At 34.2% G+C, this 24,043-nt stretch overlaps 3 protein-coding genes and 1 non-coding gene across 5 annotated transcripts; 3 read left to right on the forward strand and 1 right to left on the reverse strand.

Moving 5' to 3' along the window:
- The first annotated feature begins 684 nt into the window (after positions 1 to 684).
- LOC126717509 (aldehyde dehydrogenase family 3 member F1-like) lies at positions 685 to 6,941 on the forward strand. Its single transcript, XM_050419277.1, has 10 exons — positions 685 to 974; positions 1,514 to 1,582; positions 3,624 to 3,720; positions 4,122 to 4,328; positions 4,794 to 4,918; positions 5,049 to 5,153; positions 5,242 to 5,414; positions 5,807 to 5,897; positions 6,052 to 6,201; positions 6,391 to 6,941. Exons 1-10 carry the CDS (start codon positions 777 to 779, stop codon positions 6,649 to 6,651), a joined length of 1,476 nt encoding a protein of 491 aa, XP_050275234.1. The 5' UTR covers positions 685 to 776; the 3' UTR covers positions 6,652 to 6,941.
- A 1,589-nt stretch (positions 6,942 to 8,530) lies between these two features.
- Positions 8,531 to 17,088, forward strand: LOC126717533 (origin of replication complex subunit 1B-like). Its single transcript, XM_050419305.1, has 16 exons — positions 8,531 to 9,490; positions 9,610 to 9,745; positions 10,483 to 10,632; positions 10,729 to 10,872; positions 10,957 to 11,108; positions 11,192 to 11,291; positions 11,414 to 11,536; positions 11,618 to 11,779; positions 11,884 to 11,941; positions 12,115 to 12,293; positions 12,447 to 12,561; positions 13,803 to 13,873; positions 14,460 to 14,555; positions 15,139 to 15,215; positions 15,697 to 15,780; positions 16,738 to 17,088. Exons 1-16 carry the CDS (start codon positions 8,691 to 8,693, stop codon positions 16,799 to 16,801), a joined length of 2,511 nt encoding a protein of 836 aa, XP_050275262.1. The 5' UTR covers positions 8,531 to 8,690; the 3' UTR covers positions 16,802 to 17,088.
- LOC126692774 (small nucleolar RNA snoR28) lies at positions 10,540 to 10,617 on the forward strand. Its single transcript, XR_007645077.1, has one exon. It is a non-coding gene; the product is annotated as a small nucleolar RNA snoR28 (small nucleolar RNA).
- An 823-nt stretch (positions 17,089 to 17,911) lies between the features above and the next one.
- LOC126717540 (polyadenylate-binding protein RBP47B') lies at positions 17,912 to 23,484 on the reverse strand. Of its 2 annotated transcripts, none has more exons than XM_050419329.1 (8): positions 23,208 to 23,484; positions 20,879 to 21,359; positions 20,598 to 20,668; positions 20,392 to 20,522; positions 19,907 to 20,003; positions 19,226 to 19,384; positions 18,529 to 18,629; positions 17,912 to 18,423 (listed from the first exon to the last, which is right to left on the reverse strand). In XM_050419329.1, the coding sequence occupies exons 1-8, from the start codon at positions 23,403 to 23,405 to the stop codon at positions 18,333 to 18,335; spliced, it is 1,329 nt and encodes a 442-aa protein (XP_050275286.1). In that variant the 5' UTR covers positions 23,406 to 23,484; the 3' UTR covers positions 17,912 to 18,332. The 2 variants fall into 2 exon arrangements, with proteins under 2 accessions (XP_050275286.1, XP_050275275.1); XM_050419318.1 differs by having other exon boundaries at positions 20,598 to 20,677; positions 23,208 to 23,483.
- Between the last annotated feature and the right edge of the window lie 559 nt (positions 23,485 to 24,043).

Raw genomic sequence — 24,043 nt, forward strand, 5'->3', positions numbered from 1 at the left:
TCTTATAACTATACACAAAAGAAGTACACTGTTTGATAAACTCATTTTTTTTTTTTTTTGGTTAAACGGAATATACATAAAACCACTAACTCGCCAAAGTGGCGAGAGTAGCTCCCGAGAGTCTACAATGATACAGACTAGAAGCATCCATATTAACAAGAGAGGAAATATCAGAGTTGGGGAGCAAATCAGAATCAACAAAGTCCTCCGGCATAGGACAACCCCTTTTTTCAAGTGTGCACATTTATTCCCTTCTCGGAATACATGCTCCACTCTGACTTGGTGAAAGCTGCCTAACAAAGACCTGCCATCATTAAAAAGAGGGGAGTATAGTATATTTTAGCACTGGTGTTAGACTTTGTCAGGCTACAATCACTTTCGCACTGTCTGATAAAGATAAACTAATAAGCCATATGATTCCATAAGGATATGCTACTTTCTAGGCCACATGGATGAATTTTATTACTTGATAAACTAATAAGTCATATGGTCCCATTCCATTAAAAAAAAAAAAAAAGAAAGTCATATGGTCCCATAAAAATAATTAAACAAGATTGTACAAAAATTAATAGTAGATGCATGTACATCTATTTTGAAAGGTGGTAGCTGACACTTAACCCTCTCTTGACCCCACATATTTACTATAGACTGGTAACGTAGACTGCATGAGGAGAAGCTTTAATTTATGAACCCAACTAGTCAGCAAAGAAAGCTGGTTGAATTAAGCTGTGTGGACGAAGAGTTTAGTGCACATTTTTTTTTCCTTCCTCTAAGCCATGGAGACTTTGAGAGACTTCGAAAGAGATCTGGAGGACATGAGAGAGTATTACAGTCATGGAAAGACTAAAGAAGCATCTTGGAGAAAGACACAGCTCAAAGGGCTGCTTACTCTGCTAAAGGAAAAGGAGGGTGATATCTTTAATGCTCTTAAGCAAGACTTGGGAAAGCATCAGGTTGAGACTTTTAGAGATGAGGTATACAAACTATATATCTTGTTCCATTTTAATTTTCTACTATATGGATTACCTTCTAAAAAATAAGTGTCATAATAACCTGTTTGAGAGGTTACTAACTTGTTTTATTTTAAGTGCATGTTTTTGTGGCTTTCTTGTTTCTAGGATAGGGTTTTTTTTTTTTTTTTTAATTAAAAAAAAAAAAAAAACTTCCTTGGTAAATTACACATACATCCAATAGGATTTGAACACACAAATTCACATTCATTTGGTAGGGTCTAATATTATTTATCACATAAAATGGGTTTAGAAGTAATGCACAACTGTTCTTAGCCAAAATTACAAGAAATTTGTTTAATTATTCACTACCCTCACAAGGGAAAAGGAACATGAATAGAATTTGAAAACAGGTTGAATAATAATCACAATCACGAGGAATTTGTGAACATATTTTTACAGGGACGTAAATAGTGGTAAAGACTCTTGGATTCATTTTTAAGATGGAGAGATTGAAAGTTTGATCTCTTGCTTTTGTTATAGTAAATTCTCCTTGTTTGCAGGTAGGAACCTTGATTAAGACACTGAATTTGGCATTGGAATCTTTGAGAGGATGGATGTCAGGAAGAAAGGTAAGCTCAACTACTAGACTTTACATGGCATTAATAATAATAATAATAATAATAATAATAATAACTAGTCGTTAACCCGTGCTATATATGAGAATCTACCTATTTGTGAGGTAAACTAAAATAATTTTATAAAATCTTAAATTGATTAAAAAACTACACCATTGTATGATTTGCTCTTGTATGACTTCAATTTGTGTTAAAATTTGATAAAGAAGTCATTGCTTGAACAAGCAATGGCTCACAAAAAATTTGTGAAAAAATTTAAGATACTGTAAAAAAAAATAACTCAAAAATTCAAATATTAAAATTTCTGAAAGACCAAAAAATATTAAAAAATAAGATGATTTATTGCTTAGAAATTATTGAAACAAAGCAAAATATATATGACTAAATAATTGAGAAATATAAGAGAAAGATGAGTTACATTTAAAAGAATAATCCATGACTATAACTATTAGAAGGAATCAAAAGATTTAGAACTTAAAAATTATAGATAAAATATATGTGTATGTGTGTGTGTGTGTGTGTGTGTGACTACACAAATTCAAATATTAAAACTTCCAAAATGCCAAAAAAGATATATAATTAAAGAATAAGTTATTGAAATAATTCAAAAAATATATAACTATTCAAAAGAGAAATATAAGAAAAAAAAAAAATACACAAACCCATAAAGCAATAAGTTTTAAATTTTAACGGATCTAAACTTTAAACGAACTTTATCCACATGTGGCCCACACTAAACAATGTTGTGCAAGAGCCCACATTGAAATAATGAAAGACATACCTCCTCTTAATATATCATATATAAGCGTTTTACCCAAGAAATTAACATACTTTCATATCGTGAAGTGAAGTAAAGACATATGTAGTAGCAGCAACCCCAAATTCAATTATTGCAAGCTTTTTTATCTTGTAAAAAATAGCTAAAGAGAATTTGGTGATTCATGTACCAAAATTACTTTTTAAAAAATACATGAAAAACAATAAAATAAATTTTTTTTTTAACAAAGTAAAGGAGAAGAAAATAACAAAAGAATAACTCATACCTCTACTCGGTTTTAAAAAATATATATTGAGGTTTGCACTGCTTTTATAAAATTCATGATTAACCTCGCAAATTTGGAAATAAGTTGGATTTGTTAGAGAGATAAAATTTCACTTTTTGTTAGACTAAACAAAATAATTTTGTTTTAAAAAATGATAATGATGAGTTGGAGTTTGAGTTTAAGTTGGACTTGTTAGAAAGATAGAGTTTCACTCCTTGTTAAGTTTGGACTAAACAAAAATAATTTTATTTAAAAAAAAATGATAATAATGTGGTAAGCTCTAGAGAGGTCAATAAAAAGTCAAAAGTTTCGATTTTAGTTATATATATATATATATATACACTAATAATAATAATAGTAATAATAGAGAAAAGGAAGAAGAAACGAATTATTTGTATATTTCATAACAATAAACCACACAAAAAAAGACTAAATTATATTTTTGACTCTTGAATTTTGAATTTTTTTCATTTCGGTCTCTTAAGTTTGAGATTTTTCATTTTAGTCTACCATTTGATTTCATTAATTTGGTCCTTATGTCTATGTCCATGACTCCTATGGCCATTAAGGGAGAGAGGCTAATTTTTTTTAAAAAGAAAAAGAAATAATCTTGTTTTGTTGACACTTAACGGCTAAATTAGTCATGAAAATAGACAAAATATTGATTATTTTGAAAACTTAATCAAACTCAGTGGACCAAAATGAAGATGGTCTCAAACTTTAAGGATCAAAGTATTATTTAATAAAAAAAAAATTGGGGTAATAATATTTTATTGGGATTCTGCATGGGAAAAAAAAAGGTTTGTAGAACCTTTTAAAATTTTCCTGCTTTCTAGTAAGAAAAGAAGTTAAAGTTTATACATAAACCAACATTGGTTTAGTCACCTCCTAACAATATTCAAGAATTTTTTTTTTTTTTTTTTGAGAAACTTATTCACGAAGTAAATTGAGGCAACATATACTAACAATTCTCGTTAACGTATGGTTTATAGGCTAAACTGCCGCAAATTGCTTTGCTCACTAGTGCAGAAATTGTTCCTGAGCCTCTTGGCCTTGTCCTCATTATTTCATCGTGGAATTTTCCCTTTGGTAAGTAAATTATTATACCTTTTAGAATATGATAAATTATTGATTGTTTCAAAAGTTTAAAATATTAAGAAATAATAAATTTATTCATTTAATCATTATTCTAATACTTTCCTATACGTTTGGCCCAAACTCCCCTTAACAAGTGAGGCCGAGCACGGGAAGTTTTTAATTTTTTAAATGGGAGGTAGAGTGGAGATAGAGTTCAAACTCAAGATCATTATTCTTTATATAATGATAAATCATTGATTGTTCCAAAAACTTAAATGGTTAGTAAATGATGAATTCAATCATTAAACCATTATTCTAACATAACTAGGGGAAAAAAAAAATAGTTTGCTTCATTTTTCTCCTCCCATATCCTAATATCGATTGAATTGTTGTCATTTTGTTACAAAATATAGGACTGTCCTTGGAACCAATGATAGGGGCATTAGCAGCTGGAAATACAGTGGTTCTAAAGCCCTCTGAATTGGCTCCTGCTAGTGCTTCTCTTCTAGCAACTGCAATTTCCACTTACTTGGACAACAAAGCTGTCAAGGTTATCCAAGGTGGACCATCTGTGGGTGAACAACTACTACAGCAGAAATGGGACAAGATCTTATTTACAGGTAAAATCAGTCTCTCATCTTTCTAACACTCCCCCTTGCACGTGAGCCTAGACTCATGCTCAATATAACTTTTTAAATGAGAATTAAAGTGAGGACATGGTTCAAACTTAGACTGATATGCAATAATGAATTTTATTCACCTAATCATTATTCTAACCATTGGTTTTAAAAGATTAAGGGTCCGTTTGGATACAGCTTATTTTTGCTGAAACTGAAAACACTGTAACGAAATAATTTTTAAATGTGTAAATAGTACTGTGTAACCCATTTTTAATGAAAAAGTTGTTAAAAAGTGTAATTTGTGGGATCGTGAACAGTGCACGGGTGCACTGTTCACAATTGACTTGTCAACAATTGCAGGCTGAACAAAAAAAAAGAGAAAACCGCAAATTACAAAACGCAAACGCCAAATTAATTTGAATCCAAATGGGTACTAAGTAATTCAATCTTAATGTTAATGCTTAGGAAGTGCACATGTTGGAAGGATTGTCATGTCTGCTGCTGTGAAGCATCTAACACCTGTTACTCTAGAGTTGGGTGGAAAATGCCCTGCCGTTCTTGATTCCCTTTCTAGTTCTTGGGATATAAAGGTAAGTTTGGCCTTAGTGTGGTACACTATAATATTTTTTAGTCACAGAATTGGCCTACACACTTATGCATTTCTGGTCTATGTTATGACAATATGCTAAGTTGAGTTCTTTTGTGCTGTCTAATCACAAGGTGGCGGTAAAGCGAATTGTTTATGGGAAATTTGGTTGCTGTGCTGGTCAAGCATGCATAGCAATAGACTACGTCCTTGTTGAAAAGAAATTTACACGCACTGTGGTATGAAAGTAGTAGTTTATGCTGAATCTTATATGAATTTTTTGTTTGTAATGCAACAACATTTTGAAACAATGATACTCTATTTCAGGTGGAGTTGATGAAGAGCATGATCAAGGAAATGTTTGGAGAAAATCCAAAGGAATCACACAGCATTGCAAGGATAATAAATAAACAACATCTCTTACGACTTAAGAATCTTCTTAAGGATCCACATGTTGATGCCTCTACTATTTTCGGTGGTTCAGTGGATGAAGATAACTTGTAAATGACATTATTTAATCGCTTTTCTGAATATGGACCTTATGATTTAAGCTCTCTCTCTCTCTCTCTCTCTCTCTCTCTCTCTCTTTAAAACCCACGACCCTCCCTTTTTCTTTTTTGTTAAGGAAGTTTTGGTTATATATGAATTCGTAGTGTTCATATTCAATAAATTGGTTTTTATATGGGATTAATCCCTATATTAAATTATTCCATTGTGCTATTTTGAGGATTTGAAAAGAGAAAAATGCTTGGTATATAAGAGAAAGTTGAGCTTCTGTTTTTAACCTCTTTTTTATCATTAGGACAATTTTCTTTGACAGCTTGTCTTATTCTTTAATTTGTATGTTTCACAAGTATTAGTTTTAATATGCTTGTTATTGATCTCCATTCAGGTTCATTGAGCCAACAATCTTGATGGATCCCCCTCTCCAAGCAGAAATTATGACAGATGAGATCTTTGGTCCATTGCTTCCAATAATTACAGTAAGACACACATGCAGATATATGTATTATATAATAGGTTTCTTGACTGGCCTTGTCGGGCAGTGTATTTATGAATGTGGTGGTAGCTCAAGAAAACTGAGTACTCAGTAAGGCATGTTGCTCATTTATAGTGATTCTTTTCTTGGTTTGACAGCTAGAGAAGATTGAAGACAGTATACAATTCATAAATTCAAAGCCTAAAGCACTGGCTATATATTGCTTCACTAAAAATAAAACACTCCAAAAAAGGATGATTTCTGAAACATCATCTGGAAGCGTGACATTCAACGATACAATTATTCAAGTATGTTATCAATAAGTCAATTGTCTGCACTACTTTTAGTTTCTCAAGTAAACTAAACTGTCTAATCTGTACTTAATGAGTGAATATTAAATTACACTTCATTACAAAGGCCAAAAAACAGTAAAATAGTCCTCAATGCTTATAGCTTCTAAATTCTCAGTCTGAAGGCTTGCATTTGGCTATGTGTAGTATGCAGCTGATACCCTCCCATTTGGAGGAGTTGGTGGAAGTGGATTTGGTAGGTACCATGGAAAGTTCTCATTTGACACATTCAGCCATGAGAAGGCTGTTACAAGAAGAAGTTTCCTTACTGAATTTTGGTTTAGATTTCCTCCATGGAACAATTACAAGTTTCAACTCTTGGCGTCCACTTTCAATTACGATTATCTTGGATTAGTCCTTGTCATACTCGGCTTGAAGAGTTATAGGCAAGGATTAAATGACATATAGCTACTTTTATTAGATGTATATTGCTCATCCAAAAGGATGAGAGAGAGAGAGAGAGAGAGTGAGATGAATCACATTCAGATATTCATTTGAAAGTGTTATTATTTATAGTATCAATAACCATTGTGTGCAAATTGTTGAGCTCTAAATTTAGCAGATAAAGCAATGGGAGCTTTGAGGATATGCTTCTGCTTCCCCCTGTGAGTTAGCAAGAATTTCTTATGAGGCTAAAAGTCTGTATTACTAATAGACTACAGTTATGTTTTTATTTTATATATTGAGGTTATGTTTTATTGTTTACTCTTATGTATGAAATTCTAAGGTTATAACTTCCAATTAAGAAGTTTTGTCACATATGTCTCAATAATGAGCCTAGATCAAGGTCTCACTCAATTATTCCTATTTCCTTCTCTGTGGTTTGTCTATGAGCTCAAGTTCATTTCATGGAGGTTACGTGATAACCCAATGATAATGACATTATTTGCAGTGTTCCAGTCATATGATTTGAACCTTACATCTCCCTTCCCCACTATCTATCTATCTAAAAATTACATAAAAATAAAATTTCACTCCATGTGAGAGATTGGACAATATCATTGAGTCACAAGACAATTGGCAATTTGGTGTGGTATAGTTGGAAGAGTCATCCCCAAATACCAATTATTAAAATTTGTTTTAATTACATATAGGATTTTTTTTTTTTTGGACAAACGAGGGTTATTACTTATTGCATTAGCTGACTTATACCTTTGATGTGAGAGAAAAAAGTTAAAAGTAAAAAATTTAAAGGTTAAAAAAAATTAATTATACAAGGGCTGAGATTAAAAAAAAACTTTTTAACTTGTAATCTTAGACCTTGAAAGACAAATGTACTGTAGTTGCTAATTTGCTATTGCACCAAATCTAAATTTGTGTATATATGTATAATAGTTAACTGTAGTCATCCACTCTAAATTACAATATTTTGCAACCATCACCCCAATTCAATATTTGTAGTGTTCATCATCGTCCCAATGAGTGTCTAAATACCAAATTAATCTCAAATCAAGTATCAATTGCAGTATTTTTTTTAGTTAATTAAGTTGTCATGGTAAAGTTGTTCCCAAAAAAAAAAATCATTATTATAAATACTCCAATGGTTTATAGTAGATAATATACTAATTAATTAATTATGACACTGACTTGAATGATGGTGCAGATATAACAAATTAATCTTGAATTAAGGTTTCAATAGAATTTTATTTATTTATTTTATGGTGTGCATTACAAATATGTCCTTAGTTTAGGATGAATAATTGCAATTAACCTTGTATAATCTTTGAATTAGTTTAATATTTCAAAAAAAGGAAAGAAAAAAGAGACAAGCATGATGAATAGAGATAATGCAATCAAATGGTGTGTATTACTATTACCTCGAACGCTTTATTTCAAAATACTAAAGTGTCAACCAATTGAAATATGACATTAATAAGTTTTCTTCTTATGTTATAGTATTTTTTGATAGTTATAAAAGAAAACCTTTTACGACCTTAAGATACTTTAGAAAGCAAATTTTATTAAAGAAAATGAAGATCAATCTTCAATCAATACCAAAAAGAAAATAGATTCCAGTTAGTTCAATTGGTAAAAATTTTTATGGTTAAATAAGAAATTTGATATTCAATTATCGCCTACACCAAAAACTAATCGGTGTCCTGATCTAATAATAAATGAATTATCATCAAGTGTAAACTTTCTCAAAAAAAACCATAAAGAATGTTTAAAAAAAAGGAAACAATACTAATAAATTATTGGAAAGGAAAAAAGAAATTTTACCGTTAAAACATTTTTAACGAAACCCAAAAAGGACTTTTTATTATATACGTTGTTCAACGGTTCAAAAAGTTCTCCAAATTGGGAGGGAAATTTTCCCGCCAATTTTCTCTCTCTTACAAAAACTAACTCTCTTTCTCTTTCTCTCTCTCTCCGTGCTCGAAACCCTAGCACCACCAGCACCACCACCGCCGCCGCCATCTCCATCGCACTGTATTTTCCGTACATCCATGGCGGAGACTCCAAAGAAGCACCTCCTCAAGTCGCCGAGGAGCTCCAAACACCAAACGAAATCGACTCCAAAACCTTCTACGCCTTCGCCTCTCGCTCCTGTAACCCCTCAAACCCAAACCCTAACCCCTCGCAGATCCTCTCGCCTAAACTCTCCACTCTTCGATCCACCAGTCTCGATCGAAGAACCAAAGGAAACCCCAAGAAGTGGCAAGAAAACGAGCCGCACTTCCGATCCGAACACTCCCCGAGATTCGGCGGAAAAATTACCGAAATTGAAGCGGAAAGATAAGGAAGATTCGGTAAAAGTCGATGTCTCGTCTTTTTCTCCGGCTTCTCCGGAGCAATTGGAGTCGAAGAGGAAGAGAAAGAGGCAAGAAGAGAGCAAAGTGGTCACGAGAGCTAAGTCGGCGGTGTCGGTGCCGAAAAGGCGAGTGTACTACAAGAAAGTTGTGTATGATGGAGGGGAGTTTGACGTAGGGGATGATGTGTATGTGAAGAGGAGAGAGGACGCGAGTTCCGACGATGAGGTGCAGGAAATTGAGGAGTGTAGAGTGTGCTTTAAGGCTGGGAAGTCTGTGATGATTGAGTGTGATGATTGCTTAGGTGGGTTTCATTTGAAGTGCTTGAAGCCGCCGTTGAAGGTGGTTCCGGAAGGGGATTGGGTATGCGGGTTTTGTGATGCTCGGAAATCTGGTAAGGAGGTTGAATTTCCAGTGCCGCCGGAGGGGAAGAAGCTGGCGAGGACAATGAGGGAGAGGCTGCTTTCGAGTGATTTGTGGGCTGCACGTATTGAGAGGTAGTGATACCCACCCAAGTACCTACCAACTTCCTTTTTGTTGTTTAGATTGAACTGAATTGTGTGAATTCGTAATGTTGTTGTTGTGTTTGTTATAATGTGTGTGTGGGGGTTTTCAGTATATGGAAAGAAGTGGATGGTATCTATTGGTGTCGGGTACGTTGGTATATGATCCCGGAAGAGACTGCTGCTGGAAGACAGCCTCATAATTTGAGGAGGGAGCTATATCGTACAAATGATTTCGCTGACATCGAGGTATGTACTAATATAGCAGTGTATTCTGGGATGTGATACTGATTATATAATATGTCTTTGACATTCTTACAGTTCTATAGTGTAGTAATATGGTACATGCTTTGTTCCGTGGTTTGTTTGTGTTTATTAATGGGGGTCTTGAAACTGTTTATTAAATCAAATAAGTAAGAGGACCCTTAGCATGTACATAAATTTTATTGTAGGGGAAAAAAAAGTATATAAGAGGAACTGAAAGATTTAGCTGCTATTGTGGATGTGAATTTTATGCGTTTAGATATTGTGATTTAGCACTTGAAGGGCAGCCCAAATTCTCTACTTTAACGTTCCCTAGTATTTCTCTAGCAAGCCAATTTGGTTAAGCCTTATATATAGATTTTTCATTACAATCAATAGAAATACCTCACCTTTTCCAAACTGAGGGTCGAACTTTCATCAAAATTGTTCCGATTGTTTTCAATTGGCAGGTTAGTTGATTTCACCCCTACAAGCACATAAACAATGGCATGTCAATTTTTTTTACCATTCCCTTTTATGATTGCTTTTGACATTCATGGTCCACTAAGCAATTATGTTAAGTGGTCAGTTTTATTCTGCAATTTTGGAAAGTAGCGTAAAACTGCAAAGTTGCCCTAATACTTTGAAGTAGCTTTTAAAGCTAGCTGCACATGTCTATAGTCTCCATTCATTCATGCTTGTCATCCTTAAGTCTTTAATAATGCTCATGCAAATTGCTGCAGATGGAATCTGTTCTTAGACATTGCTATGTCATGATCCCTAAAGAATATGCCAAGGCCAATTATGGAGATGATGTTTTTCTTTGTGAGTATGAATATGATATTCATTGGCACAGTTTCAAGCGTCTTGCAGAGATTGATAATGGTGAAGAGGTAAGCATTTCACATAATAGAGGCAGTATTTGGTGGTTATTATAGTGTCAAAATTGAGTTAGCATTTAAAATTATGGGTTTATTGCCATTTGGTAGGATGGTGAAGAAGATGATGACAGTGATGAAGATTGGAAACTTGGCAAGGATTCAAATTCTGATACAGATGAAGACATTGAATATGATGATGAGAACATAAAAAGTTTACCAACCAAGCAATCCTCAGCTCATGAGTTGGCTGCAGTATGACACTATTCTTTATTAGAAACTTGTGGCTTTTGGCTTGTGATTGCCCAAATTAAATTAGTCTGTGTGTAACTAATACAGAACTCAAGGAAGGGACAGTTTTTTGGACTTCAAAAGATAGGGACAAAGAAAATCCCAGAGCATGTAAGATGCCACAAACAGACTGAACTTGAAAGAGCAAAGGCAACACTTCTGCTGGCATCATTACCTAAATCTCCGCCTTGCAGGAACAAGTATGTGAAAATTGAAATTTTATAGGTTTTCTTTGATGTGCCTTTCTTCTTTCCTTTCTAATAAAGTTCACGCGTTTTTTCAGAGAAATGGAGGAGATAAATGCATTCATCAAAGGTGCGATCTGTGATGATCAATGTTTGGGACGTTGCCTGTACATTCATGGTGTTCCTGGAACTGGCAAGGTAGGATCTGTTGGCTGTAATGAGTAAAATAGAGCTCTGTTACTTAAGACATGCTTCCGATCTCTTCTAATCTTCTCTATGCATAAACAAGATTTGATCTTCTTATCCTTATGAAACTGCAGACAATGAGTGTACTAGCGGTAATGAGAAATCTGAGGTCAGAAGTTCATGCGGGAAGTATAAGACCATACTGTTTTGTGGAGATTAATGGTCTAAAGTTGGCGTCACCAGAGAATATATACAGGGTAAAGATGACAAGCTGATACTATTCTCCTTTTGTGATTGCATTCTCTGGTTTCCCCATAGTATACTCTATGTTCTTTCAGGTTATATATGAAGCATTAAGTGGGCATAGAGTCAGTTGGAAAAAGGCTCTCCACTTGTTGAATGAACGATTTTCGGATGGAGAGAAAGTTGGTAAACAGGATGATCGGCCTTGTATTCTGCTCATAGATGAACTTGATCTTCTTGTAACCAGAAATCAATCGGTAACTGGTTCAATTTGTGATAATAATTTCAAATATTTTAAGTTCATATGCTCTAGATTTTTGTGAAGTATAGAAAGTTAAATATTCATACCCTTTTGTCACAGGTTCTATACAACATTCTTGATTGGCCTACTAGGCCAAATTCCAAATTAATTGTGATAGGTATGGTTTTATGTTGATAAGGCCTCTTCCCAGCTGACAGATCTATCATCACAAAATTAGCAAATAAATGATATTATCTGTCACAATAAGATGCCAAGGCAATCTATTTAATTAAATATACTGATGACAATGTTGATGACTGATGTCATTCTTTGTAATGAACATAAATTCAGGTATAGCAAATACCATGGATCTTCCAGAAAAGTTGCTTCCTCGTATTGCAAGTCGGATGGGTATGCAAAGGCTTTGCTTTGGCCCTTATAATTATCAGCAACTTCAAGAAATCATTTCAAGTCGCCTTAAAGGAATCGATGCATTTGAAAAACAAGCTATAGAATTTGCTTCAAGAAAGGTCAGTATTTTTCTCTTTTTTTTTTAATCATGAAACTCGATTGCTTCTATAATTTCTCATCTACTAAATTTTTTGCACGTGATAAACACTCCAATCTGAGTTTTTTTTTTTTTTTTTTCAAACTCAATATTAACATTCTGTACATACCTTTAGGTTGCAGCAATATCAGGAGATGCACGACGTGCACTAGAGATATGCAGGCGTGCGGCAGAAATAAAAGATTATCATATCAAGAGCCTAAAATCAGCTCCTAAGTCTGTTTGTTCAGGTATATGCACATTAATTTATTCACATATTGAAACAATGAAAATAAAAAAATCAGTGGAAGATCCCTCGAGAAGTGGAAACTTGGTTGTACTTTTATTCGTTGGTTAATGTTTTGTTTTTGTATCCGTTGCGCCCATGCACGCATGTAAAATGTTATACCAAATCTGATCTGTCCAGTGTTGAAATTATTTAGGGCACTTATATGCATCTCTATTTGATTTCATATTTTTATAAATAAATTCCTCTCCTTTTCCCCTCTTTTCTTCTTTTGCCTAGATATTGTAAATATTCAGTATCAATTGGACTAGTAAATCTGTGTGAAGAAGGATGTGCCTAGGAATGCCCTGTGACAGGGACAACGGGGTATCACATCCTTAGTTGTAATCATATTTCACATGATCGCAACACTTTTACTTGAAAATTTAATTTCTTTTTTATTTTTTATTAAAAAAACCCATGTTTGCAATACTTGTAGCTATTCCAATGATTGCATGCTTTCAGCTCGCTCCAGGTTGATATCTTTATTTTTTTTAACATAATGATGATATATGAGATGTTATACAGTACTTTCACCCACAATATATTATTCATTTCTCAATGGTGTTTGTCCAACTTATTCTTGTTACAACCTTTTAGCGAATCATGCAGGCCTAACAACTGAAAATATATGCTTCTTTTAACTATCAATTGCTTAGAAGCTGAAAAATAATGAATAAATAAAAAAATGTTTATGGTTAAAAGCTATGAAGGCCAAGGACTCATATACACACTTGTAGAAGAAGGCCTAGTGATGTTTGGTGTTAAATTTTGCATTTCACTTCAAAGAAATGCTGCAAAAAGTTGCAAACCCTTTTTTGCTACAAAGGAACATGTCACCACATTGTATTTTCTTCAAAATAATGACAAAAACATCAAAGTATGTTTTGCAGTCTCGCTTTTTTATATTTTAAAATGTCATACACTGTTGAGTCTACAGAATTTGAAACTTAGGGCTGTTATTTGTCATAAAACTTATGTTGATAGGCCAGAATCATCATCCTTAAACTAGGGCCCTAATCTAAAGAGTGAGTTTAAGACTAGGCAAACTATCTAAACCATCACTCGTAATCAGTCCTTATTATGCATCCAATGTAAGATGGAACCTTGCCTCACTAGTAGCCTTAAAGTAAGACCTTACATCATGAGAAGTAGCATTTGTTTGTTCTACTCACTAATTTAATTGAATAAATCTTTGCTTTCTAGGAAAATCACTTGTTGGTATGGCTGATGTTGAAGCAGCCATTCAAGAAATGTTCCAGGCACCTCATATTCAGGTGAGTTTGAAATTTAGTTTATATGTTAACATTGAATTATGATTAAATTGTTATTGACACTTATACTCCATTTGTTTGAACGATAACATGTTGGAAGAAGATATCAAATTGATAAATGAGGCATGTAATATTTTGATTGTTATGTCCTGCTACAAGGCAAATTATATGTGGATAAACGTACTATCTAAACAGTACTATGCTGAGAGAAGAAACTATTGAGAAAACAGAATTCTATTTGGGGAGCTGTCTCTTTTGTTCTGAAACTGTGAAACATGATGTCACTTAGAGTTTTTATGAACTAATATAAGTGCTTCCCTGATTAAGAACTGTAACTCACAGCAATAAAACTACTCTTACAGGACCAAACTATCACAGAGCACAAATATTGAATAACCACCACTGTTTGCATGCTTTTTTCTGCCACATCTGTGTACAAACAAGATCCAGTGTCTAGTCACTATCTTCAGCAATTATCATTCTTACATGGATGACAAGAATGTCTGTTCACATATTGTACATCTTGCACAATGACAACAATATTGTTATGATCTTGGAATATGTCTTCATTATCTTTTTTTTCCTCCAGGTAATGAAAAGTTTTTCCAAACTAAGTAAAATCTTCTTGACGGCTATGGTGCATGAGCTATATAAAACAGGAATGGGTGAAACCAACTTTGAAAAGGTCAGCTTCTTAAGTTTCTCTCTAAATCTCTTTGTTCTTTCTTGTTGGTTTGGTGATATTTAGATTTCTTTGTGTTTTTGACATTTGACAAACGTTTTTGTCAATTTCAAACTAAGAAACCTTTTTAACTCATCAAACATGCCCACTAGCGGAAACCTTGAAGTTTTTTTTTTTTTTTTTTTTTTTTTTTTTTTTTTTTTTTTTTTGTTTCTGTAATTCTTTTCGGGCTAATTGCATAGTGGGCACCCACAAATGATTCCTTGATGGAAGATGGCAAGGACTGAACCCGGAATCTTTCACATAAAGTGTGGGCAGGAATTAATTGCTGAATACTTCAAGATTTCTTCATACTTTATTTTGCTTCTTTGTTGCATAATAGCTTAGCTAGAGGACTCTGCAAACATGAAAATATTAAGTGAAATCCTCAGCTAGTAATAACTGGATAGCACTAGTAGTAACTGCAGGAGGACAATTTTAGTTCACCATCATCCAGAACTACAAAAAACTTCTTAATGGTGCAGGAAATTTAATGTTAAGAATACATGTGTATAGATATTTATCTTGAAATTTTATTTTATTGCAGTTGGCACTGACGGTCTCATGTCTCTGTACAAGCAATGGAGAAGCATTTCCTGGATATGACACACTCTTGAAAGTTGGGTAAGACTTTTTCTATTATTTATTTTATAGACATCAATGGGAGACATGGTCTCAGTTTGACCTATACTTCAGAGGCCTTTCTTCGATGAACTATTAGGGTGTAAAAGGCATGGGTTGCACTTAGGACCAAAAATAAAGTCCAAGCCCTATTTGCTGCCACGGAATATCGAAACCATGGTGAAAATAATATATATATATATAGAGAGAGAGAGAGAGAGACACACACACACACACACACAAACATTATGTATACATCTCCTTCTGTGTGAAATGTTTTGCTGCCTGCTTTATTTTATGATAGTTTGTGAAACCATATTCCTCCTTTTTTCTCTTTGCATTTCAGGATGATTTTCTGACCATATTAGTGATGACCCTTTCTGTTACTTATAAAATTATATGAAGCTCATTTAGTTGAATTGATGCTAATAAATTCTGTGTTAAGGTGAAGACTGAACTTCCTTTTTCCTTTCTTTTTCTGCAGCTGTAAGCTTGGTGAATGCAGAATTCTTGTATGTGAGCCAGGCTCTAAACACAGGTTGCAAAAGTTGCAGCTCAATTTTCCGAGGTTAGTTCTTTAACAAGCCCACTGCCATAGTTGATTGGACCCAGTTGACTTTGGCATTTGATCTCAATTAAAGCAATTTAATCATAGAAGACTGGAAAGTGTCTTGTATATGAACTCTAATGCCAAGCATGACTCTCTTGGTGTTCTCTATATATTTGCACATGCAAGAGCCACTAGTATATGTGACTGTAAAAAGAAAATATGGTCTACTCTGATGGTCCAAAATGATTTGCCAAAGTCTATCCTAAATTGGTCCTTAAAATTTTGCGTCTCTATTAGAAATTACTAGGACAAGACAGGCTTCTTGTTGACGTCTAAGCTAGTCCTGCAGGATTCTGTCCAATCCCTAAAAATTCGTTAGCCTTCTGGACACAATTTTTTTACTATTGGGATTGCCATTGCCACCATATTGCACGTGGTGTGTGGATATATTGAGTAGAAGTTTTGAAGACCACAGGGCATGAACCTTGGTTAATTAGGATTTTTATTACATTTGCAGTACACAAAAGTAAGAGTCTCTTTCTAGCCTCATAACTTGTCATAAAAAAGATTCATTACCCAGCGCTAACCCCAGTAAAAGCGAGGTCTTGGGAGGATGGCTTGATACAGTTCTACCCTTCAACTTCTTTTTCATGAAGTAGCCACTCCAAAGATTCAAATCCTTACAATGTCAATTGGCACGTGAGATTTTACCATTACAACACCATAACTTGTCATCAACTTATAAAAACAAAAAACAGCAGTAATAGCTAATAACCATTACTGCATACTCTATATTCTTAAAACTACATTTTGTTGTAAAATGTAATGTTGTGAGTAATAATCCCCGGTTTCAATGTCAGATATGTATAACAGCTAATGTTTGATTTATAAAATTTTTCATTTAGCCATCTAAGTTAGTATCAGAAAATTTAGACAGTATCCTAATTTGAACAATTTCATTATGTTCTGTGGCAGCGATGATGTGTCTTTTGCATTGAAAGACAGCAAGGAGGTTCCTTGGTTGGCCAAGTATTTATAATTCAAGACTCATACAATCACATTCAATTTTTAGTTCAGAACAACAAATTTTTACTTGCTCTCCATTTTTTTAAATTCTAAATCCCCATTGATTTATGTTCTTTCCAGACTTGGATACGTCATTTTTCCTTTCCTTTGTTCCTTTATTATAAACTTTGAGTTCATTTGGAGAATTTGTATCTTGTTCCTGAGGCCCTGTTATTTTTCTATTAGAAACTTTGAGACAAAGAAACTTAAATTGTATCTCTTTTTTCTTCCCTAATAAGTGAGAAGTACAAAATTAGAATCTGTGGGACATTTGTCAATCTGTACTATTTTAAACATGTCCTATCATTCCTCACCACATCACTACTTTGGTGAGCTGATAAAGGATAGCGTGAAGGGGAAATCTGGAGACATTTTTGGTTTGATTAGAGTTTTGTGCAATATGAATAAAATCTTGAAGTTCTAGACGCACTATATCCACTGGCTTAGGAGTCCCAGTGTTAGTGATGGTTTTGTGAACGACAGAAGTACATAACCAACATTGCAACCATATTGCAATGAATGCATAGATTTGGTGTATTGTAATTATTTTACCAAATCTCAGTAATATGATAAATCTTGCGAGATTCTACCAATTGAGTGTAAGTTCTCTGAAGCATGGTGGTTGGTAGCCACTCCGCAATTCCTTTTTTTCCCCTCATACATAGATTGAATGTTGTCCAACCAAATGCGAACTTGTCCAAATTCCTTAGTTCTGGTTACAAGCTGCATGAGTTCCAACTTCCAAAGCAACAAAAACTAAATGAAGAACGATTTACCTTGAATTTTGGAGAAGGATTGGGGTTATGATTTGCACTTAAATCTTCGACTTGGTTGCTATAAGAGCAAATATATATAATCATGCAATTGCAATGGTGTAAGTATTATTTGTTCTATTGATGATGTCGTGACCCGATGCTTTCAATTTTCTATGAGGGAATGGCACATTAATCGTGCAATAGGTGCCAGGAAAAAGAATATATGAAGCATCTGTATAATTAAATAATAAATAAATAAAACTAGGAATCGTAGCTTGTATTTTCATGTTAGCTACATGTTAGCTACTTGGGAAGATACAATGGACAACTTTAGGCAGAAAAGGAGTCGATTAATCTGAAATTGATAACATACAGCAAGCAACAGTCTAAAATGTGGCTCAAAGTATATCTGTACTTGAAAATTTGCCAATGGCCAGTCTCCTGTATTGACATCCACAGCCCACATAATATGAAAGTGTAAAAAAAATAACAATAAAACTACGTAAATAAAAAGAAAATTCTCAAATTCCACTAAAGCATGGTATGCTGAAGAGCATCCTGAATGTTTTTACTCCAGATTGTAATATCATAGTCCAACTGTGCCCATGGTGTACCAACGTGAAACATATACTTGATGCTTTTTCTCCAGACCGCATGCTGATTGCATAACTTCACGAACACCTTAATCTGGTAGAGCTCCAGAAAACATGGATCAAAACCAGAATATCAACCAAGTTATGCTGGAGATGCCTAAGTTTGCTGTGAGAGTGATGAGGTTTTCTGCCATAAGGGTCGTCCTAAAATGGTACTTCCATGAATGGAGAGATAAGCAGCATTTAACCTAGAAATCAACATTTAAAACAAATAAAAAAGAAATCAATATATGGCTTGGGTAGTTTGGTTCCTAAATTACATTGTAAGAAGTGAGAAGAAGAAGAGAATTTACTTATCAACATCAGGTGTAGCCAAGGGATCATATAACTCCTCCCTTTGATCTACAGCAGGCACGGCTCCTGTCATAGCTGCCATGTCCTGAACACCTTCAACCTGTAAATGAACCATTTAGGTATAGAATTATTTTCAAGCACCTTTTGGTTTTTTTGAAAAGTAACAAATATTTTTATTAAAAGAAAACCAAACCAAGTACACCGGGGGTGTACTCAGTGAGAATTACAATCAAACTCTCAAATTACAATGCTCAAACATATCTAGAAGAGTTCAAGCACCTTCTGTATATTTGCTCTCTCTGCTGTGTGCAATTGTAGAATGGGTAAAAATGATGCATGGCCTTTCATATCTACAAATAAGCCCGTTTGTTGTGTGTTGGAAGGGTAATAATAATATATGAGTTCACACATTTGAAAAACCCCATTTTGGAGTAAAAAACTTTCTTTCTTTTTTTTCCAATTTCAAAAGTCTCATTAAATCTTCTAAAAATTATTGAGAACTTCAGTGCTCAATATGTGTTATTCCCACATGATATTCACTTAGTTGATACTAGAAACAATTGCTCACAAGGCCGAAGAAAAAAAGAAACAGTGGCTCTATTTCTGTTGACTAATACAGCATCCATCTCACAAAATAAAAATTGCTTTGGAATAGCATCAGTGCCAAAAAGTGTTACTAATGTCAAAACAATTTACCTGCTGTGGGTAATTTGCATAGCCACCATATGAGTTGTACGCATATAATGATGGATCCTGAGTAGCCCCATAAGCATAGGCCTCATAGCCTTGTCCATAACCATAATAAGCACTCCATTGACTTGGATCTACTTGCTGACCCCAGCTACCAGGTACGTCCTACAATAAGCTCGTATCAAAAAATTTGTAAGGCTAGATTGTTGTATCTAGAAAGTTAACCATATAATGAAAAATTCCAGTATCAATACAAATGGGTAACCATATCTAGATTAATGTATCTAGAAAATTAGCTATATAAGGGAAATTCAAGTACAAAACAAATGGGTAACCATATAAGAAAGTTAACCAGAGATGTTGTGTTCATCTCAACCTATCAACCATGCCTTAACAGGTAGGTGAGCAGATGAAAATAAAATGTGTTTAAAATTCAGTATGACTGTCAGTGAGTTCTTTGATAAAAACCCTTCAAGTTCACTCTTTGTTCATACATAGTACTAAGACAAAATATAGCTAATTTACCACCATTCCACCAGAGGTTTGTCACATCATCAGACTTCAATTGTCTAATCGGGTGTTCCTGGCTTTGAAATAGAGCATCACATTGGAAGCACAAATGGAAAACAATATCTTTATCACTATATCAAGGTGAGCATATGATAGAGATGAGTTAAAAGCAATCACCTGTTTAGCTGTTGGACTCCTACCCCAAGAAATGCGGATAATTTGTTGGCCAATCATCTTTCCCTGCATCTTTTGGATGGCTTCATCAGCAGATGCTCTATATAGACAATTATAATAAAAGAAATCAGGAACCCATGGACACCAAAAAAGGTAAAGTGATAAAAAGACTTGACAAAAGCATTGTATAATAAGGAGTTGCCCTTTTTGGACTACAGGTTTTTCTTGCATTCTTCCATGCTTTCATTTTTTTATGATTCATTTTGTCAATGCAAAAAGTAGTATGGGCCCTAAAACGTCAACATTCTAGTACAACAATCAATGATTTTCTAAAAGAAAGTAAAAGGAAGAAGGAAAAAAAGAGAAAAAATGGTCACTATCTTTATGAGACATTTTTACCAAAACAAAAATTATGGGAGAAGTTTTACATTCACTGTTAAATATCAGGAAAATCAAGTAAATATTTCACATGCAAGCAAATGACAAACCTCGTCCCAAACTGTACAAAACCGCATCCTTTGCCCACAGGAATCTTGACGTAGGCAATTTCACCAAACTGTAAAAAGGTTTGCTTTAGCTCCTCTTCTGTGACATTAGGATCCAAGTTACCAACAAAAATCTGCAGCAGATAAAAAGAAGAAGAATAAGAGATGAGATAAATGAACACAATAAGACTTTAGTCTGTCTGACTCACCGTAGTATTATTTACATCATAATTTTCTGCTGGAAGCACAGCGGGTGCTGGTGTGGGATATGCTGCTGCAACTGAATATACTGTTGTCAGAAAAGTCCATACATAAGATCTCTTATTAAGGCTAAAACAGTATCAGAAACTAATTTCAGAATGAAGACTAAAGAATGTTAATCAGGAATTTGAAGTCTCTTATCTCAATGGCTTTTCCAGACAATAAGAAAGACTTATCTGAGTCCGTAACATGACATTAGTTCTATAACAGTTAATAAGATATAAATAACCTTTGGGTGTAGCATATGGTTGAAACGCAGTGGTCTTCTTTGGTGTAGCTGCACTAATACGCATTGGCCTTGTTGAACAATATAAACCATTCATTTCAGTCATAGCACGATTTCTTTCAGCCTCATCAGAAAATTTGACAAATCCATATCCCTTTGAGCGTCCAGTATTGGGATCAGTCACAACCTTGGCACCTCTAACAGACGGATAATTAACTCGAAAGGTCTCTTGTAACAGATAATCAGTAACATCAGGAGCTAAATCACCCACAAAAATAGAATGTTCAGGCCCAGCATCAGGACGTCTTTCCCCTATGCCAAAAGAAGCCCAATTCAACCTGAAAGTTTGTTCAGTTCCAGGCATTTGAGTGCCATTGTGAGACTGTAGAATCCTTTCAGCTGCTGCATGGGAAACAAACTCAACAAACCCATAACCCTCAGGCTGGCCAGTGATCTTGTTACGTATAATCTTTATTGAAATAACCTGTAAAGAGAAGTGTCCATTTAAAAAGTTAATAACATCTGTTTCAGCACAGAACTACAAGCTTGAATGAGAAACTACCACATTGTCAGGGTTCAACACCCCATAATCTAGCATTAACAGACTTAAAGACCTGAGGAGGCGGGCAATTTAGCAGGTGTTTAACAATGGCTCATTGTTCATGTTTGCAACTCACGATTCACAGAACTACAAGCTTGAATGAGAAACTACCACATTGTCAGAGTTCAACACCCCAAAATCTAGCATTAACAGACTTAAAGACCTGAGGAGGTGGGAAATTTAGCAAGTGTTTAACAATGACTCATTGTTCTTGTTTGCAACTCACAATTCACTATGCTATACCGACCCACTGTTAACCAAAATGAAGCTTAATTCACATTAAAACCAGCAAAAACTTAGAATATAAGAAATTCATGAGTCACCATGCTCCACCACCACATCTTGTCATCTCCACTACTGGAAGGCAAATTAGAATATAAGAACAAATTGTGCAAAAGCCAACTGCCTCTAACTCTCAAAATCCTGAAAAGTTTATGTGAAGCTAATATTCCAACGTTAGACTCCCTCTCCAAAGGTACCCCCAAATGTCAAGCTGCATCACCTTATTTATAATGTTTCAAAGATAAGAATCATGTGAGTGATCTTCAATGTACATATGTGTATGATAAGAACTCAAACTCTGATACTTCTCCTTTCTAGATGCATGAAAGCACCAACTTGATACAGTGATTTTGGTATCTCCACATTAAAGCCAAAAAAAAAGTCTTTACCTTGCCCTAGCAATTTAATTATTAATTTTTGTATGCTCCGGTCATAATTTAACACTCAATATATTCCCAAAATCATTCAAACCAACAAATCCCTCTTGTTGTGAACTCCGTCAGTTTTCAGAATAGAGGTGTTTAATTTGTAAGAAAAAGTAGAATCTGTGTATATTTATAACATACAAATACAAACGGCAGCAATCAGCCATAATCAATTAAAAAAAAATTCAACCAAAGATCCCCCCCCCCCCCCCCCACCTTCTTCTAAGTCAATGACAACATAAAAGTAAAAAAAACCTTCTCTCTTCTTCTATTGACAATGTTTTTTCATGATCAGACAAAGAATAAATGCACTCCAAATTCGAATCAAGCTCACACACCCTATAAGCAGAGCAAAGCCACCCCATAACACATTCACAACTCATCTAAAAAACATAATTCACATACCCCAATTATGAATTTATAGACTAGCCTAATCAATTGGTTTCATATACTACAAACACTCAAATTCTCAAACCCAATAACCCTGAACAACCACGACAATGAAGCTCCCTTCTCCACACTAAAAAAAATTTCAAACACCAATCTTAACAGGGCATGATTGAAAACCTAATACGCCACTGAAAAATTCTACAATCAGAGCACTCTTACACTTACTATCACTCATAAACATCACCTACTCAAAACAGCATTATAAACCCCAAAAAAACCACATCAGGAAATCCACAGAGAAGATAACAAACAACTCAAAACCGAGAATTTCACTTTCGCACTTCAATTGGGTCTCTGAATTTGAAGACAATTACCAAATTTGACACACAAATACATGCACATACACATGGATACATTAAAAAAATAGAAACCCAAAAAAACCCACATCAGGAAATCGACAGAGATGATAACAAGCAACTCAAAATCGAAACTTTCACTTTCAAACTTCCATTGGGTCTCTGAATTTGAAAACAATTACCAAACTTCACACACATATAACACATAAATAAACAAATTCACACACACACACACATACATACATATATATATATATATAGAGAGAGAGAGAGAGGACCTCGCCGGTGTGAGCAAAGCAATTATGGAGGTAGTTCTCGTCGACCCAGTACTGCAAATCGCCAATCCAGAGAGTACGGACTTCTTCGACGGAAGTAGGCTGATGGTAGCTGGGCTGAGGCGACGTCGTCATCATCGTTGGTGTTGTCGATGCGTCTTGTACATGCACTTGTGCTTGCGCGCTCGTCACCCACTGCATTATTCTCTCTCTCTCTCTCTCTCTCAAAGCTTCGGTTCTGAAAAAGGGTGAAGCTTCAGTGAAAACATTGACGCCACAACGCTGTCGTTTTTGTTATTGTGTGTGTAAGCACTTGAATTGTTTTGTTCCACCTCTTCATAATATTATTATTATTATTATTTTAATTTTTAACAGCAGATAGTACTCTTTGAAATATGTTTATTAAAAAAAACTAAGACAATTTCGTACATTAACAGTGTTTTTTTCTTTTTTTTCTTTCTCATTAGTAAACTCGCTTATAATTGAATATGAGATTTGGAATTCAATTCCAGTATAAAAAAAAAAATTAATTAATTAATATCTTAATCTAATGATAAAAGAGCAATCATCATGAGCGGATGTCATAGATAGATACTATCTCTAAAAAAATAATACATATTTTTCAAATAATGTATATAATTCTATACATTCATCTTACACAAATTTTTAAAGAATTTATCCAATTATAATTAGGAGTGGCTCTAAGAATTTTTTTCAGAGGGGTCATTAAGAAACTTAAATTATATAAAATCTAATAAAAATAGAACTTCATATATTGACAAAAAATAATAAAAATAAAAACATGCAAATACATAAATTTTACAATTTCCTTCTATGAA

Source organism: Quercus robur, chromosome 1, assembly GCF_932294415.1.
Source record: "Quercus robur chromosome 1, dhQueRobu3.1, whole genome shotgun sequence".
Lineage (NCBI taxonomy): Eukaryota > Viridiplantae > Streptophyta > Magnoliopsida > Fagales > Fagaceae > Quercus > Quercus robur.

Excerpts from the sequence above, each read along its gene's own strand:
- LOC126717509 (XM_050419277.1), top strand. The coding sequence starts at position 777 with ATGGAGACTTTGAGAGACTTCGAAAGAGATCTGGAGGACATGAGAGAG. Across the intron at positions 4,919-5,048 it reads CTAGTTCTTGGGATATAAAG|GTGGCGGTAAAGCGAATTGT; the intron begins GTAAGTTTGGCC and ends TCTAATCACAAG. Across the intron at positions 6,202-6,390 it reads TCAACGATACAATTATTCAA|TATGCAGCTGATACCCTCCC; the intron begins GTATGTTATCAA and ends GGCTATGTGTAG.
- LOC126717533 (XM_050419305.1), top strand. The coding sequence starts at position 8,691 with ATGGCGGAGACTCCAAAGAAGCACCTCCTCAAGTCGCCGAGGAGCTCC. Across the intron at positions 10,873-10,956 it reads CAGCTCATGAGTTGGCTGCA|AACTCAAGGAAGGGACAGTT; the intron begins GTATGACACTAT and ends TAACTAATACAG. Across the intron at positions 12,294-12,446 it reads TAGAATTTGCTTCAAGAAAG|GTTGCAGCAATATCAGGAGA; the intron begins GTCAGTATTTTT and ends ACATACCTTTAG.
- LOC126717540 (XM_050419318.1), bottom strand. The coding sequence starts at position 23,405 with ATGCAGTGGGTGACGAGCGCGCAAGCACAAGTGCATGTACAAGACGCA. Across the intron at positions 20,678-20,878 it reads ACCATATGCTACACCCAAAG|TATATTCAGTTGCAGCAGCA; the intron begins GTTATTTATATC and ends TTCTGACAACAG. Across the intron at positions 20,004-20,391 it reads TTTGTACAGTTTGGGACGAG|AGCATCTGCTGATGAAGCCA; the intron begins GTTTGTCATTTG and ends TTGTCTATATAG.